Consider the following 19,632-nt stretch of genomic DNA (forward strand, 5'->3'; position numbering starts at 1 on the left):
TTTATGAAGTTGTCATCAATAATAACCACATAGTTCATACCATAAAGAATGTTTTATATTAAAATATTTTACAACTACGTAATTTTCAAGGGACATACATGTTTATTTTTAAAACCATAAATGTTTAAAGGGACAGTGTACAGCAAAATGTTTTCTTTTTGTTCCCAATTACCTATTTTACCTATTGGTATATATTAAATTAATTACAAATAACTTATTTAGCTTTATTTTGTCATTTAAAATAGCTTATTTTCCCTGTTGTATCCCAACCTATACTAAACCTTTTAATTATTTGCTATGAAAAAGCTGTACAAACATAACCAGGTGAAAAAAAAGCAAACATTCTGAGAACGTTTTTTATGCTTAGGAACATGGAACTCAAGTATGAAACATTTGTCATTCATACAAAGTTTATCATTTTGAAAAACTTCCAGTTTACTTCTATTACCAAATGTACTACGTGTCACATCCTCTATTAAGACTTAGTTACTTTACATGACAGTATATTGAGGTAGGCTCCTATCACGTGTGAGTACTTTATGGCAGCAGCAGTTTTATAGATATAAAAACTTGCATTTATCTGGGCCTTCCTCTCACGGTAAGTAGCTAAGCTTCAATATAGGAGACCAAGAGACAAAGGAACATCACAAAATACTGATAAATGTAGCTTTAAATAGTCCAGATTCCTATATTTTAATATACATACAATACTCCTTGTGTGTACACTAAACACAGCACTGACTATATACAGAATACTACTTCTTGCTACCTGTCCCTTTAAATGTTATTGAACCTCAAGTTAGGACTTTGCCCTATGTGCAGAAAGACAAGGAAGAAAGCTCCCCTCCCCTGCTGCACTGTACAAGTGAAAACAACAACAGTAAAACAAAGTTTTGCTATGAGTGAGTGGAGATTTGAGCAGCCTGCACACACCCACATGCCGTCCCCTCTCTGGCTGGCAGTTCCGGGCTGGGGTGTGTCCTATATTTATAAGGGTTGCCAGTGCAGGGTGAGCTGACCTGGCCATCCTGCAACCACACTCACAGCTTCCCGTTTCTCATTACTGTACCTACACACAGATACGGATCATGTCGGACAGGGCCCCATTTGAAACCAATGTCATCACCCTGACCCGCTTCGTGATGGAAGAGGGCAGGAAAGCTAAAGGTACCGGTGAGATGACCCAACTCCTCAACTCCCTGTGTACCGCTGTGAAAGCCATCTCTTCTGCCGTGCGCAAGGCTGGACTTGCCAACCTGTGAGTACCTACAGCACTCACCTACCCTCAGGTGGCACATCCCTTCTGGGAACATACTTGCAGTGCCACTTATACTTGCAAACACAGATACACACGAGATGCCATTCAACACAACACCCAATACCAAATTATGCCACGCTCTTTTATAAAATGAAACAATGGTCCGAGCTATGGCAGTGCCACACAGGTGTTAAATCAATGATAATATGAGGTTCCAGTGAGCATGCACTGATAACATAACATGAGGCTACGCTAGCTAATGTCAAAGCAACCCATGGCTATTTTATTGCCTGCTCAATGTTACATTGTTTGGAACATAATGGTGGCATTTATGCAGTGTATTTAGGTGAAGGGTTATTTGCAGTGCTGGATTACACGTGCACTGTATGGTATTCTATGGTAATGATATACTAAGCTGTATGCATGAAGTATAGTTTGCTTTCCAAGAAGATGTTAATTGTATTTGGAATTAATTGACCACTTAATTATATCTGCCTACTAAATATATTCTATTTACTACTATACTTATATTTTCCTCTTGCTGATCCCTGTATAGTACCATATAACAGGGGTTACTGGCAGTACCAATTGTATGCTGTATGTCTTACAATCATTATCAGAAATGACACATAAAGTAACCAAATTCATAAGATTATAACCAAAGGGTCATGATGTACAGTGGGTATTTTAAAATGTGTTTTAATTTTTTTTTTTAACTAATGCCCCTTAATTATTAAAGGGATGGTAAATCCTAGTGTTTGTGAAACGCTAGGATTTACCATTGGAACACAAAAAGGGGACTTTCAGTCATGAAGTATAAAATACTTCATGCTGAAAGTTTCTTTGTTTGCATCGTTCGCCGCACTGAGCTGCTAAGGCAACCCACGGCAGAACGCTATTTGGTTGAGAAGGGATGTTTCCACTTCTTAGCCAATAGCCGTGCGGGAAATCCGGCGCGAGTCGGCGCCAAGCCAGATTTCCCACACGACTATTGGCTAAGAGGTGGAAATGTCACATTTCAGCTAAATAGCTGTCTGCCATGGGCTACCTTAGCTGCTCAGTTCGGCGAACGCTGCAAATAAATGAAGGAGCTTTCAGCATGAAGTATTTTATACTTCATGACTGAAAGTACCCCTTGTTTGTTCCAATGGTAATCCTAGTGTTTCAGAAACGCTAGGATTTACCATCACTTTAATACTACTTTTACTTGTTTGTGTAGGTGTTTCCCTTTCCATCAATAAAGTTGTTTGGACTGTCCTTATCCGCAGTAAAATTAAACTTTCACAATTCAGACAAATCATGCAATTTTAAACAACTTTCCAATTTGCTTCTATTATCTAATTTGCTTTCTTCTCGATATCCTTTGTTAAAAAGCATAAATGTAGGCTCAGCAGGAGCAGTGATGCACTACTGTGAGCTAGCTGCTGATTGGTGGCAGCCCATATAGGGCACCTGCTATTTGGTCACCTGATTTGTTCAGATAACCCTCCAGCAGTGCATTGTACGGATACCAAGTGAATGAAGCACGCTTGATAATAAGAGCAAAATGGAAAGGTGTTTAAAATTGTATGCTCTTTATCAGGGTTCTTCAAACTACAGGTAGGGATGAGAGTGTGTGTGGTGTGTGTTTGTTGTTGTGTGTGTGTGTGTGGTATATGTGTGTAGTATGTGTGTGTGGTGTGTGTTTGTTGTTGTGTGTGTATATGTGTGTAGTATAAGTGTGTGTGTATATGTGTAGTATAAGTGTGTATGTGTGTTATATATGTGTGTAGTATGAGTGTGTGTATGTGTGTAGTATTAGTGTGCGTGTGTTGTATGAGAGTGTGTGTGTGGTATGTGTGTGTAGTATGAGTGTGTGTGTATGTGTGTAGTATAAGTGTGTGTGTGTGTGTTGTATGAGAGTGTGTGTGTTTTGTTGTGTGTGTTGTATGAGAGTGTGCGTGTTGTACAAGAGTGGGTGTATGTGTGTGTTGTATGAGAGTGTGCGTGTTGTACAAGAGTGGGTGTATATGCTTGTATGAGAGTGTGCGTGTTGTACAAGAGTGGGTGTATATGCTTGTATGAGAGTGTGTGTTGTACAAGAGTGGGTGTATGTGTGTGTTGTATGAGAGTGTGTGTGTTGTATGACAGTTTGTGTATGTGCGTGTTGTATGAGAGAGTGTGGTGTGTGTGTTGTATGACAGTATTTGTATGTGCGTGTTGTATGAGAGAGTGTGTGGTGTGTGTGTTTTATGACAGTTTGTGTATGTGCGTGTTGTATGAGAGAGTGTGTGGTGTGTGTGTGTTGTATGACAGTTTGTGTATGTGCGTGTTGTATGAGAGAGTGTGTGGTGTGTGTGTTGTATGACAGTTTGTGTATGTGCGTGTTGTATGAGAGAGTGTGTGGTGTGTATTGTATCACAGTATGTGCGTGTTGTATGAGAGAGTGTGTGGTGTGTGTGTTATATGAGAATGTGTTAGACTACTATCAGGAATAAAGTTTGCATACATTTTAGTCACTTTGCCAAAAATTGCAGCTATTTTGTATATTACTTCAGAAATTTTCAGACCAAGCATAAAAATAGTGTCACAAAGGTATGTGGTATCACGGCACTGGGTCTTGGTAAAAAAAAAAAAGTTTAAGGACAGTCAAGTCCAAAAAAATATTCATGATTCATATAGGGCATGTAATTTTAAACAACTTTACAATTTACTTTTATCACCAATGTTGCATTGTTCTCTTGGTATTCTTAGTTGAAAGCTAAACCTAGGTGGTTTATATGCTAATTTTTTAGACCTTGAAGGCCGCCTCTAATCTGAAAGCATTTTGACAGTTTCACCACTAGAGGGCATTAGTTCATGTGTTTCCTATAGACGTCACAACATATTTGGACGTTCTGCGCATGCGTTTGCATTATTACCTTTAACTTGCTACCCGGGCTCGCTCCAGTTTAGCGCATGCGCAATTACGATAGAGACCACAAAATATTGAATTTCACTCACGCAGGCGCAAATAGAAGATAAACCGAGGTGTGCGCATGCACACTTTGTCCGGCAAGCAAGGACGCGCTTTTGAAGTACGTATAGAGCGGGTGGGACCGCTCTGTACGTAATAGACTGTAAAATCCGGAAATTCATGGAGGGAGGAGCGAAGACCAGCAAAGTAGGTAAAAAACATTAGTTATAAATACAATAATACATATTAAAATAATTTAAAAAAAATAGCGATCACACTATATAGCATGTCAGTAATATAGTAAAGGTGAGAAAACCGGCAAACTTTACCTTCACTTTAAAACTGGGGAATAGGTAATAAAGGGATTATTTATCTTTTTAAGCAACAAAAATTCTAGTGTTGACTGTCCCTTTAAAGAACCCTGCACTATATGAATTGTGAAAGAAAAATTTGAGGTTTCATGTTCCTTTAATATTGTTAGATTAGTTTTAATTTAATTGCAGCTCAATCCATTGAACTCTTTTTAGTACATTGACTAGATTGAGTTGCAAGCACATACATGAGCAGGATTTGTAGATAATGACATCTAGGGTTCGTTCCTTGTTCTTTTCTTGTTAGATGATTCTGTTTGCCATTGGAGGCTTCCCCCATGATGTCACTCATGAAGCAAAGTCTAGGCCACTTAGTTTATAGGTCAAAAGGGGCTGTTTATCCCCAGGCTAAAAGGTTTCTGTGGATGTGCATGTCTCAGTAATGGTGCCCTTCAGATAAACACACACAAACACAATTTAAGTTTTAGTGTAAGTTATTTAAGCCTTTTATTGCTAAGCCATTTCTCATAGCTGTGCTAAAGCCATTTTTAATCATCTGCACTCATTGCATTTAAACATCAGTTTAAGTGTTTTCTCTATCTAAAGATAGTCACACAAATCACAGCTTGTTTTTTTTCATCCAATTAAGGGCTTAATTGATCAAGCTACAGAGACAACTCTACACCCCTTGGGGTGCATGCGCACTCATGTGAGCCTACTGACTACGACTTCCTAACTTGGAGATAAATCATCCCAAACCCTTCTCTCATGCGAGTGCTTGCTCAAGAGTAGAGGGCTGAGCTGCACAGTGCATGTCTACTACCCACTCACTGTTACTATGGATGGACATGTTCCCTAGCTGGGTACATTGTCTGCCCGTCAAATTATTAATTGAGCCCTAAGACACTTTTTGAAAATAACTTCTGCTTGCAGAAATACCCAGCAATTGCAATTTCATTATAAACAAACACTTCATGGTTTTATATTTAGCATCAGTTCATCTTCTCAAAATAATCATCAAATGCATAATACAAATACCCAGCAAAAGCATTTTGTCTGAATTTCAAATGAGTACTAGATTTTTTTTTTCTGACAAATTTGAAAGTTCTGACAAATTTAAAAGTTAGTTCCATTTTCCGTCCCACTGCATCATGTGACAGCCATCAGCCAATCACAAAATGCACATATGTATATATACAGTGCATTTGCTCAATAGGTGCTGGTGCCTTAGAAAGTGTGCATATAAAAAGACTGCACAATTTGATAATGGAAGTTAATTGGAAAGTAATTTAAAATAGAATAATCTATCTGAATCATGAAAGTTTAACTTTGACTTTAGTGTCGCTTTAATGACAAACTAAATAATGCCTGTATAATTCAAAGCTGTGCTATTCTCTAAAATGTTATAAGCGATTACATATTGGGTTTAAATGTCCCTTTAGCAGAAGTCATTGCGCATGCTGGCAGCTGGAATTGAACTTGTATAGTAGATCTTAAAGTGTGCAGCGTCTAAAAGCAGTTATGCAAAAGTTTAGATGTTACTTGGAAAAGCTGTGTGCACAACTCATTAGTAGCTATCACAGCTGCCAGAAACCTCTGAATGGTTTGTACAGCGCTGTGAAGGAACTTGCCTCAGTGCAGGATCCTGTTCAGACACAAAACAGGAAGGGGTGCTGTTTGTTATATTCACACAAACTCTTGGAGGTGGGGCACTGAGAATTGTTAAATTATCTCTGATGATTACAATGACACCAACCAGCATATCTAACCTGGCTTGTCAGCAGTTTCCAGTTCTCTCAAAAGGGAAATTCTTCAGTATCTTTTATACAATTATGTAAACTCCAAAAATATTTATGAAAAACTTGTAACTCCAGAGGTTAGAATTATTTTGAGATGCTGTGCAAATAAAAAAATAACATATTCAAGTATAGAGACCAGAAGAAAATTATTGTTTTCTCACTTCCCATGAACTGATAAAACATTCTCTATTTCTCACCCTTTTTTTATTCCCCAAGATTGGAAAAAAATATATTTTTTCCATCTACTTCTCACCTTTGACCCCCATCTGTTCAGCATAACTGTATGCACAGATGAGACTTTTTACTGAGCTGTATTCAAACCACATGATCAGACATAACATGCAGAGGCGTGGAAAGGGGTGTTGTCACTCTCTAACCAATCATAGGCTATCTGTTTTATTTCATGGAATTTGTGGAACACAGGCTACATTACAAGACTAAATAATTAAAGTGATGGTAAATCCTAGCGATGTAAAACAACATGATTTACCAGTACTACAAATAAAGGGGACTTTCAGTCATGAAGTATAAAATAATTCATGTTGTTCCTTTATTTGCCTGCAGCTTATATCGGAAGTTTTGTGCATTTTACAAGTTGAAAGTAAACCCGTTTACTTAAGTGCAATTGAGTTTTAAAGCGCGTCAGGATTACGTGACTTCAGAGCTCTGGTTCACTGTTACGCGAGTCAAAAAAGTTGCACATGGAAAATACATTTTAAAAATACAGTTGCACTTCTAATAAAAATTTTTAAAAAAAAAAAAACATATTGCATCAAAAAGTTATAAAAGTGCCAAAGATTTTAGTAATTTTACATAAAGATACATACATACATACACATGTCTAAATATGTGTGTGTATATATATATATATATATATATATATATATATATATGTATATATGTGTGTGTACATATGCATTTATATGTGTGTATATATATATATATATATGTATACATTTTTAGACACACACATATATATATATATATATATATATATATATATATATATATATATATAGTGTGTGCGCACATTTGTGCCCTTTGCAGTCAAGTAGCTGAAAACATGTAAAATCATATTTATGCTATATTAATTTTTAAGAAAGTGTTTAACTATGTATTTACTGTAAATATTTTACATTCCAATGTTCTTCAAATAGTGGAATATGTTCTAAGTATTTTTAAATAGATACACACACATATATTTTACCAAAATAACATCAGATATATAGTACAGTGCAAAAGTCTTATATATATATATATATATATATATATATATATATATATATATATATATATATATTGTGTGTAATATATAGATAGATATATATATTACCAAAATAACATCAGATATACAGTACTGTGCAAAAGTCTTAGGCCACCATTAGATTTGTTGTTTTAGCAAAGTTTTAATGAATATCCATATTTATTTTTCGGTCTCTTTATTAAGATACAAACAGAAAATACAGGAAATATGTACACAAAATATACCCCCCCTCCAATTTTTAGAACAAAATGGCTTCTTCAAGCAAAAGTCAGTATTTAGTTTGACCTCACATGGCACTAAGCACATCTTGAATTCCTTTGGGGTGAATGTCCTGAAGTAAACTTCAGGTATATTATACCAGGCTTCTTTCAGCACTTCCCAGAGTTCTTTAAATTGAGGTTGTCTTTTATTTCTTTCTCTGTCCAGATGATCCCATTCTGCCTCTATAATAGTTAGGTCTAGACTCTGTTTTATCAGCTGTTTTTCTCTCCAAATATTATTTCACTATTTCACTTCTCACATATTGTCGACTATTGGACCCAAAAAATTAAAACTTGGATTCGTCACTTTATAATAATGTTTTCCACTGATCTTCACTCCAATCTTTGTGAGCTTTAGCATATCTTAGCCTTTTCACCCTGTTTCCCTTCTGAAAAAGTGGTTTCTTGGCTGCTACCCTTCCACAAAGACCATTCCTGATCAAGCTTTTTCAGACTGTAGAAGGGTCAACTTGGCATCCTGATGAAGCTGCCAGGTCGTTGCTGGACTTCTTCCGGTCTTTTTAAAGAAGAAACACTGAGTCTTATCAGATTTTGAAAGTTTTCTTGGCCTTCCAGTCATTTTTTGTCCTTGACCTCTACTGATTCTGCAAATGTCTTATAACAGCTTGGATAACACATCATGAGTATTCAGTTGTTTGCTGATTTCCCTTTGAGAGTGACCTTGCTGATGCAAAAGTATGATTTTATGTCTGTCAAATTATGTGATCTTTAGCATTTCTTTCTTTCTTTCTTTTTTTTTAAATAGTTTTTATTGATGTTCAAAAAAAGTATACAGAGCAAATGAGAATAGGTTACATCTGGATTACTGATAGTCATAGTATACAATAAACCAAGCCACGCTGATACAACCGTAATATATATAAAAAAAAAAAACAGAGTTAAAGACAAACCAAGTAAAGATTTACCTGTAAAGGGGAACATTGCTCTGATTCAAGGTATTATTATTACCAGATGCACGCTGAAGATAGAACCTCACATTTTTCCCTTTTATAATATGAGTACCCCTCAGTAACTATTCAAGGCCTCTCTTGGGCCTAACTAATTGCTTAATTATTCTAGGGGGAGATGTAAGTGTAGTAAATATTATTATTTTTTACTTTCAAGTGAACTTGTGTTTAAACAAACATATTACGTCAAACGTATTTCAGCATCAGGAAAGAAGATATTTACCCCATTTGTAAGGTACAAAACAGTGTATCTAGGGGTAACTAGATATATAAAGCACATGTTTTGTATAGGTTACACAAGAGTCTTTTGTAAGATAAGTACCCCTCTGTAAATATTCAAGGCCTTGCTTAAATATTCCAGAGGGAGATGTAAATATAATAGTTTTATAGTTCAAAAAGAAACAAATATTCAACATTTTTGCTTTCAAATAAACTTGTGCTTAAATAAACAAGTAACCTCAAAAGTATTTAAACATCAGGAGAAGAAATATTTACTCCAGTCGAAAAATACAAAACTAAGAATAAGTTATCTCAGGGTATCGAGATATATAGAGGACCACGCACAAGTTTTACACTGGTTACACACAAAAAAGAATTACAATAGCGGTATTTGAGTGACAAACCGCAAAATTAGTCTTTGAACACAATTAAAGGGACACAAACCGAAAGATTTTCTTTCATGATTCAGGTAGAGAATACAATTTTAAACAACATTCCAATTTACTACTATTATCTAATTTTCTTCAGTCTTTAGATATCCTTTATTGAAGAAATATTGATGCACATGGGTGAGCCAATCACACGAGGCATCTATGTGGAGCCAGTAATCAGTAACTACTGAGCCTATCTAGATATGTTATTCAGCAAAGGATACCAAGAGAATGAAGCAAATTAGATAATAGAAGTAAATTAGAATATTGTTTAAAATTGCATGCTCATTCTAAATCATGAAAGAAACAACTTGGGTTTAATGTCCCTTTAAGGAATGTCAGAGTACTTTGGTAAATGGGGGGTGGATGTATAGGAATCCAGCTAGCAAATATAGGTGTGAAGATCGGCACTATGTAACTTAAACTAAATTTCTAGAGCGGCATTCACACATATACTGATATAATAGGTATTATTGTAAAATTCATGAGGATGTGACTGGTGCAAGCAGAAACCCATAAGGAAAATGACCACTTAATATAAGGCCTAGAGTACCTCAAGATTATATGATAAAAATAGTTATTCCTCACATAGAAGGTGTTAGAGCTGATGGTCTAGTTATGTAGGGGAGACTATTTGAGTGGGCCTATCGTTAAAATAACAGGTAAAGTGTGCGGGACTAGCATGAGTGACATATAAACATGTCATTTACAAAAAAACTGCTTACAATATTAGGCTTATCAGAGTCATTAACCTTCATTTGAAGAAAAAAAATAGAACAATAGAGCTAGAGTTCACATAAAGTCCATAACTTTAGAGTTAACAGAGGCCTCTAGGGATGAATCATGATAAATATTTACCATATATGCCTACCCGACTTATGTGCTATTCAAAGGGCTGGACAAATTTACAATGAACAGTTTTTTCTTTTATAGTATTGCCAGGATCTTAGCACTGCATATTATCTAAATGTTTAGAACTCTAGAGTGCAACTGATAACCTGAGTGCAGTAGCTACAGTGAGTTTTAATTAAATTGTAAATAAATGTGCAAACTGTACACTACAATGTTAAGCAGGTAACAAGGTGGCAGTAATGAGCTTTCTGGAATATAAAATACACTAGGAAGAGACAATAAAATGTGTTATAAACAATGCTCCATAGATATATAGACCAGTCAATACCCATTTTATGCTGCAGCTACCGTCCCAAAGCACATTAACCCAAGTCACATTATGATCTCATTTGCTTAGACATCAGGGAGAGCTGTATGTTAAAAGGGCATTATTATGAAGAAGTGTGAATATGTAGCCATAAACATTTTGTTAGCTACCCTAGTCCAAGTGACAGGATGACCTGCCAACTCCTCATTAGTCGCTAAATAATGTTGTTACAAATCAGGGAACCTATAAACCTTGCTAAATGCTTCTAACGTTGCAATAAAAACTCTAACAGTCTAAGTAAAGCAGTCATTAAATGTAAAAGTCCCCTTTTATCTTATAGAACATATTGTTATATTTTCTGGTTGTTTTCTAATAAAGAGACTGAGAAATGATTATATATGGTCAATATACCATTGCTAAAACAACAAATTAACAGTGGCCTAAGACTTTTGCATAGTACTGTATATAGAAATATTTATTTAAGAATAAATAGAACATTCTGCTATGTGAAGAACATTGGAATGTAAAATCTTAATATTTCATTGGGTCAGCACATTTGAGTAAATGTGATTAGTTTTTTTCCACTTTTTAAATTTCAATTTAAGTCAATAGGGCAATGTGTTAACGCAGTCACGATATTGGAAGTTCGGCTTTTTGCTTGTGGGAAAACGTTTCACTTTCAGCTTGTAATATGCGTGCTACCCGATGCGTGCAAAAAAATGTACCACTAGCAAATTTAACGCACAATAAATAGCGCTCCACTCGTAATCTAGCCTTTAAAGGGACATAAACCACTATTAAGGCTAGATAAAATGATGTATTCAAAACAAATGTTAGCCTGAGAATAATATGCATATTAGTTGCTTCCTACAGTAAGGGACGCTGCCATGTTGTAAACTATATTTCCATTTTGAAACACTCATTTTCTCCTCTGCTGAAGCTAATTAGTGGCAGAGTAAGAGAACAATGTGTAAAATATAGCTATGTTAGGTTTGTGAAGTCTGAAGTATGCAATTCCAATTCATAAAGAAACTGGAATACAATTACAGGAAAAGGGGACAACGTGCACCGTCTGGTCATTCTGTACAAGCTCCATGTGTAATTGTTCTTCACACTGAGTTTTTTTTTCTCACATTATAGTTATGGAATTGATGGATCCACCAATGTGACAGGAGACCAAGTGAAAAAGTTAGATGTTCTCTCCAATGACCTTGTAATCAACACACTGAAGGCCTCATTCAGCACATGCCTCCTTGTGTCAGAGGAAGACAAACATGCTATTATTGTGGAGCCTGAAAAAAGGGTATGTTTATATTTGTATCACATTTCAGCCATATTTCATTTAAAGGGACACTCAAACCTCCCGGGCTCTGGTTTGCATAATTCACAGAGAGATAGAATCAAAAGCCTAGTGTTGTAGCGCACTGGTTCTGATTGGCTGTTCTTTCTGCGGTGTAATGCAGTGAGGGGTAATCAGCAACTTGTGGGGGGGGGGGGGGGGAGTAATAAGCAAACGTGAACGTGCAAATTCAGGCAGACAGAAAAGGCTTGTTTTTATTAAAGGGATACTAAACCCAATTTTTTTCTTTAATGAGGCAGATAGAGCATGTAATTTTAAGCAACTTTCTAATTTACTCCTACTATCAAATTTTCTTCGTTCTCTTGCTATCTTTATTTAAAAAGCAGGAATTTAAAGCTTAAGAGCCAGCCCATTTAGGTTCAGAACCATGGATAGCGCTTGCTTATTGGTGGCTACATTTAGTAAAACAATAAGCAAACATAACCTAGGTTCTCAACCAAGAATGGGTCGGCTCTTAAGCTTTACATTTCTCCTTTTAAATAAAGATAGCAAGAGAACAAATAAAAGTTGATAATAGGAGTAAATTAGAAAGTTTCTTAAAATTGCATGCTCTCTCACTGGTTTTCAAACCAAACCTGTCCTCATGCCCCCACAACAGTCCAGGTTTTCTGGATTACCATGGTTGAGAGCGGGTAAAATAATCCCCTTTATTAATCAGCTGATTATTTCACCTGTGCTCCAGTTCAGATACCCTCAAAATGTGTCCTGTTAGGGAGGTCTGAGGACAGGTTTAAAAATCAGTGCTCTATCTGAATCATTAAAGAAAACATTTGGGTTTAGTGTTCCTTTAAATTTTTAAACTAATTGTTACAAAATGTACGGTCCATTTAACAAAATAAATTGTGTGTGATACATAGTACTCCATGAGAAATACCAGTAAAGCAACGTGAGATGTACATTTTGTATGTCTGTTACTATGCATACGTTAAAAGGGACCAATTAGCAACAGCTATGCTGCAATTAATACTATACTGCTCTATATATTCTTCAGTATGCGCTATTACCAAAAAAATGTAGGCAACTAATATCATTCAAAAGGTTCCATATGTCCTCCGAGTCCTCAAAAGGACCATTCAGTACTAAGTTCTAACCTTTATAGTAGGCCACCAGCACATGCTTGCTTGCATATAAATTCTATGCAAGTTGAATAAGGAGAGGAAAGGGAATGTAGAGTAGTCGGGTATTTTTTGAGGGGTAATACAGACAACGTGTGTTGTCAGAAGGTAAAAATATAATGTAGAAGGGATAAAGGGCTCCAGGATAAGACTTCAAGGGTTGCTTGTGTCCTCCAGACCAACAGAAGACCTCCAAAGAGAGAAGTTGATTTCTTAAAACTGCATAACTTTGTTTGAAAGCCAAAGTGAGGCAAAAAAATAATATCATGTTTTTTTTGTTGTAGCTAGTTAAAAGTTTACTAGTTTGTTAGGTTAAAGTTATATAATCCTTGTTTTTCTACCAAGTAACAATATAAAAGCTGTCCTTGCATGACCTTAAAGGCACATAAAACTAGTTGAGATGGAGACAAAATATAATAATATGTACATTAATTACTTTACCTGCAAATTTATACAGCAGTGCCTCGCCATTAACCCTTTTAAGTTCCTGAATTGTACAGATCTAACTCCCCACACACAATTCCTTTTATGGCTGTAGCTATATCCATTGTTGTTTTGGTAAAATGCACAAATGAATAGGGATTATCTGCTGGAGCATGCCTAGAAGCTGTGAACTCAGGTGAAATACAATGCCTGTGTCTAAACACTGAGAAGAGGGGTGGAGCACAGTGTCTATTTTTTCAAATTATTTTAAAATACTTAATTAGCCCTTTTAGGATATGCACAGATCTCAACCTGTTTTATGGCACTTTAAGGCATATTGCATAAATGCTAGATATAATGTTATATTCAAAGAAAATATGCAAATTTATTATTTTAAAATGCTATTCATTGTTTAAATGTTGAACTGATAAGTGTAAAGGCTTAGTTTCCATAAAGCTAGACTCTCCACTTTATCTATTTTTTCTGCTAATGACAAATAGGGACATATATAAATTAGCCAATGAAGGAGAGTGTGCAAATGAGGATCTGTGGAATATAGGGTTTTTAAAGAAACTATCTACCAGCGTTTACACACAACATTGTTTGCACACTCTCTTTTATAGAAAGTCAGTGGATTTGAGAAAAGCAACTATTTTCAGAGTTAAAGGGACTCTGTGCTATAACATTTGTTTCCCGTTATGTGATCTAGATAACTTGTTATGCCCCTTTCAGAGAATTTAATGTATATGTTTATTTTTGTATTTGAAATAAATGGTTTTGCTCATTAAAATCATCACCTGTTCTATAGGACATGTCCATACCAATGCCTATTTCAAATAACAAATAAAGGTAAATTAACTGTTTACCAACAATTAAGTACAATGCACTTTAACCTTTTACCGCCGTTATGCCGTTGTATTCCGTCACAACGGCGCTGGGCTTTAAAGCCGTTATGACGGAATACAACGTCAAAGCCAATGGCTGTCCTGAAGCCTACTGCGCTTGCAGGATTTGATTATGGTCTGGAGGGCGTTCCTAGCGTCATAGGGACGCCCCCCCAGACCCGATCCCATCATTGATATCTCGCGATCGTTTGCACGATCGCGTGATTTCAATTTGTCTACTAACCCGGTCACGAAAGGGTTAAATTGCATGCAAATGGGACAAAATAAATAAAAGTATTAGCAAAGTGTTTTTCACTACCAGTACACAAACATTTTATATTAGTCTGAAACAGTTTATTGTCCCTTTAATACATATACGCTTTTGATATGTACAAATGTATTAGATCAGCACATTTGGGGGGAAAAAAAAAGTTTTATAAAAACAGCATAATACACAATAAATGCATGCTGTAAAAGTATACACCATTGCTCCAAAAACACAGCTGAAAATGTGTGCACTTAAAGGGATATGAAACCAAATATTTTTCTTTCATGATTCGGATAGAGCATGCAATTTCTCCAACATTGGTGTGTCCGGTCCACGGCTTCATCCTTACTTGTGGGATATTCTCTTCCCCTACAGGAAATGGCAAAGAGAGCACCCAGCAAGAGCTGTCCATATAGCTCCCCCTCTGGCTCCCCCCCCCCAGTCATTCTCTTTGCCGCTCTGAACAAGTAGCATCTCCACGGGGATGGTAAAGAGTATGTGGTGTTAGTTGTAGTTTTTTATTCTTCTATCAAGAGTTTGTTATTTTAAAATAGTGCCGGTTTGTACTATTTACTCTAAAACAGAAAAGGATGAAGAGTTCTGTTTAAAGAGGAGTATGATTTTAGCAGCAGTAACTAAAATCAATTGCTGTTCCCACGCAGGACTGTTGAGCCCAGAGAACTTCAGTTGGGAGGAACAGTTTGCAGACTTTTCTGCTCAAGGTATGATCAGTCATATTTCTAACAAGACATGTTAATGGTAGAAGACTGTCAGTTTTCCCTTAAGGGGTAAGTAAGCCATTTTTCTTAGACTCATAACAGATTAAGGCTTACAAATGGGCTATACACTGGTTGACACTATGGTGGGCTAAATCGATTGTTTTATTTTATATTCTAATGGCATTTAGAGTGTTTTGTGCACTTAAAAGCACTTTTGGGAACGTTTTTTATCGCCTGGCATTGAGTTAGACGGCATTCAGTCAGGAAGGCCCCTTCACTCTGGTATGCAGAGGAAGGAGGCCCCGTTTTCGCGCCTCAATTGCGCAGTTTACTTCCATGGCAGTGCATACAGCTTCATGTGAGGGGTCCTGTGGGTCTATACCTTCAGATGGCTTATGTTCTGTGTGTATGAAAGCCAAGGTGGTTCCCCCAATTAATGTTTGTGCAAATTGTGTCATAGCGTCCAAACAAAGTATGGACAGTACTGCCACATTGAATAAAATTGCCCAAGATGATTCTTCTAATGAAGGTAGTGGGGATAGTTCCTCATCCTCTCCTTCTGTGTCAACACCAGTTTTGCCCGCGCAGGCGATACCTAGTACATCTAGCGTGCCAATGCTTGTTACTATTTAACAGTTAACAGCAGTAATGGATAATTCTATAGCAAATCTGTTATCCAAACTGCCATCCTACCCTAGAAAGCGTGACAGCTCAGTTTTAAATACAGAAGATGTGCAGGTTGGCGCTGAGGACAATTTATCAGTTATACCCTCACATCAATCTGAATTGGCAGTGAGGGAGGGCCTGTCTGAGGGGGAAATTTCTGATTCAGGAAAAGTTTCTCAGCAGGCAGACACTGATGTCGTAACATTTAAATTTAAGTTAGAACATCTCCGCGCCCTGCTTAAGGAGGTCCTAACTACTCTTGATGACTGTGATTCTTTGGTTATTCCAGATAAATTGTGCAAGATGGACAAATTCTTAGAGGTCCCAGTGCACGCTGATGCCTTTCCGATACCCAAGCGGGTGGCGGTATAGTGACTAAGGAGTGGGAAAAGCCAGGTATACCTTTTGTTCCACCTCCTATATTCAAGAAAATGTTCCCCATTGTTGACCCCAGAAGGGACGCATGGCAAACGGTTCCTAAGGTTGAGGGGGCAGTGTCAACGTTAGCTAAGCGAACAACTATTCCTATTGAGGACAGTTGCGCTTTTAAAGATCCTATGGATAAAAAATTGGAAGGATTGCTAAAAAAGATATTTGTTCAGCAAGGTTTCCTGCTTCAACCAATCTCGTGCATTATTCCTGTCACCACGGCAGCGTATTTTTGGTTCGAGGAACTAGAAAATTCGCTCCAAAAAGAGACTCCATATGATGAAGTCATGGACAGAATTCACGCACTAAAGTTGGCTAATTCCTTTATTTTGGATGCCGCTTCCCAATTGGCTAAGTTAGTGGCGAAAAATTCAGGGTTTGCAATAGTGGCGCGCAGAGCGCTTTGGCTAAAATCCTGGTCGGCGGATGTGTCGTCCAAGAATAAATTGCTTAATATTCCTTTCAAAGGTAAGACCCTTTTCGGGCCGGAATTGAAAGAGATTATTTCAGACATTACTGGTGGAAAGGGACATGCCCTCCCACAGGATAGGCCTTTCAAGGCTAAGAACAAATCTAATTTTCGTTCCTTTTGCAATTTCAGGAACAGACCGAATCCTAACTCTGCGGCCTCCAGACAAGAAGGCAACTCTTCCCAGCCTAAGCCAGCATGGAAACCATTGCAAGGCTGGAACAAGGGTAAACAGGCCAAGAAGCCTGCTGCTGCTACCAAGACAGCATGAAGGGGTAGCCCCCGATCCGGGACCGGATCTAGTAGGGGGCAGACTTTCTCTCTTCGCTCAGGCTTGGGCAAGAGACGTTCAGGATCCCTGGGCACTAGAAATAGTCTGTCAGGGGTATCTTCTAGAGTTCAAGGAACTTCTTCCAAGGGGAAGGTTCCACATGTCTCGCTTATCTTCAGACCAGATAAAGAGACAGGCATTCTTACATTGCGTAGGAGACCTATTAAAAATGGGAGTGATAAACCCAGTTCCAACAGCGGAACAAGGTCTGGGTTTTTACTCAAACCTGTTTGTAGTTCCAAAAAAAGAGGGAACTTTCAATTCCAATTCTGGATCTAAAAATTCTAAACAAATTCCTCAGAGTTCCATCATTCAATGACTACCGTGGACTTAAAGGATGCGTATCTGCATATTCCTATCAACAAAGATCATCATCAGTTCCTGAAGTTCGCCTTCATGGACAAACATTACCAGTTCGTGGCTCTTCCGTTCGGTTTGGCCACTTCTCCCAGAATCTTCACAAAGGTGCTAGGATCCCTTCTAGCGGTTCTACGACCGAGGGGCATTGCTGTAGCACCTTACCTAGACGACATTCTAATCCAAGCGTCGTCTCTTTCCAAAGCAAAGGCTCATACAGACATTGTTCTAGCCTTTCTCAGATCTCACGGGTGGAAGGTGAACGTAGAAAAGAGTTCCCTGTCTGCGTCAACAAGAGTTCCCTTTTTGGGAACAATAATAGATTCTTTAGAAATGAAGATCTTCCTGACAGAGTTCAGAAAGTCAAAGCTTCTAAACGCTTGTCAAGTTCTTCACTCTATTCTGCAGCCTTCCATAACTCAGTGCATGGAAGTAGTAGGATTGATGGTTGCAGCAATGGACATAGTTCCTTTTGCTCAAATTCATCTAAGACCATTACAACTGTGCATGCTCAATCAGTGGAATGGGGACTATGCAGACTTGTCTCCCCAGATTCAAGTAGACCAGGTAACCAGGGATTCTCTCCGCTGGTGGTTGTCTCACGATCACCTGTCTCAGGGAATGAGTTTCCGCAGACCAGAATGGGTCATTGTCACGACCGACGCCAGTCTCTTAGGCTGGGGTGCGGTCTGGGACTCTATGAAAGCTCAAGGTCTATGGTCTCGAGAAGAGTCTCTTCTTCCGATAAACATTTTAGAACTGAGAGCGATATTCAATGCGCTCCTGGCGTGGCCTCACCTAGCAAAGGCCAAATTCATAAGGTTCCAGTCGGACAACATGACGACTGTAGCGTACATCAATCATCAGGGGGGAACAAAGAGTTCCTTAGCGATGAGAGAGGTATCCAAGATCATCAAATGGGCAGAGGATCACTCCTGCCACCTATCTGCAATTCACATCCCAGGAGTGGACAACTGGGAGGCGGATTATTTGAGTCGTCAGACTTTTCATCCGGGGGAGTGGGAACTCCACCTGGAGGTTTTTGCCCAGTTAACTCAACTATGGGGCATTCCAGATATGGATCTGATGGCGTCTCGCCAGAACGCAAAGGTTCTTCGATACGGGTCCAGATCCAGGGATCCCAAGGCGACACTGGTGGATGCATTAGTGGCGCCTTGGTCGTTCAACCTAGCTTATGTATTTCCACCGTTCCCTCTCCTTCCCAGGCTTGTAGCCAGGATTAAACAGGAGCAGGCCTCGGTGATTCTAATAGCCCCTGCGTGGCCACGCAGGATTTGGTATGCAGACCTGGTGAATATGTCATCGGCTCCACCATGGAAGCTACCTTTGAGGCAGGATCTTCTAGTACAAGGTCCGTTCGAACATCCAAATCTAGTCTCTCTCCAACTGACTGCTTGGAAATTGAACGCTTGATTCTATCTAAGCGTGGGTTTTCAGATACAGTCATAGATACTCTGGTTCAAGCCAGAAAACCTGTATCTAGGAAGATTTACCATAAGATATGGCAAAAATATATCCGTTGGTGTGAATCCAAGGGATTCCCTTGGAGTAAAATTAAAATTCCTAGGATACTTTCCTTTCTCCAAGAAGGTCTGGATAAAGGTTTGTCAGCTAGTTCCTTAAAAGGACAGATATCTGCTCTGTCTGTTTTGTTACACAAACGTCTGGCAGCAGTGCCAGATGTACAGGCGTTTGTACAGGCGTTTGTACAGGCGTTAGTTAGAATCAAGCCTGTTTACAGACCCATGACTCCTCCTTGGAGTCTAAATTTAGTTCTTTCAGTTCTTCAGGGGGTTCCGTTTTAACCCATGCATTCCATAGATATTAAGTTACTATCTTGGAAAGTTCTGTTTTTGGTTGCTATTTCTTCTGCTAGAAGAGTTTCTGAATTATCTGCTTTGCAGTGTACTTCTCCCTATCTGGTATCCCATACAGATAAGGTAGTTTTACGTACCAAGCCTGGTTTTCTTCCAAAGGTCGTTTCCA

The 19,632-nt window shown here is 38.0% G+C and overlaps 1 protein-coding gene across 1 annotated transcript in view; it reads left to right on the forward strand.

Annotated features, from left to right (window-relative positions):
- The first annotated feature begins 951 nt into the window (after positions 1–951).
- LOC128643954 (fructose-1,6-bisphosphatase 1) overlaps positions 952–19,632 on the forward strand; it is a 30,862-nt gene continuing 12,181 nt past the window's right edge. Inside the window, exons 1-2 of the mRNA XM_053696721.1 lie at positions 952–1,258; positions 11,745–11,907. Of these exons, the coding sequence (XP_053552696.1) occupies positions 1,089–1,258; positions 11,745–11,907 (333 nt within the window). The 5' untranslated portion in view covers positions 952–1,088. The remainder of the gene's footprint in view (positions 1,259–11,744; positions 11,908–19,632) is intronic.

Source organism: Bombina bombina, unplaced genomic scaffold, assembly GCF_027579735.1.
Source record: "Bombina bombina isolate aBomBom1 unplaced genomic scaffold, aBomBom1.pri scaffold_1211, whole genome shotgun sequence".
NCBI classification, from domain to species: Eukaryota; Metazoa; Chordata; class Amphibia; order Anura; family Bombinatoridae; genus Bombina; species Bombina bombina.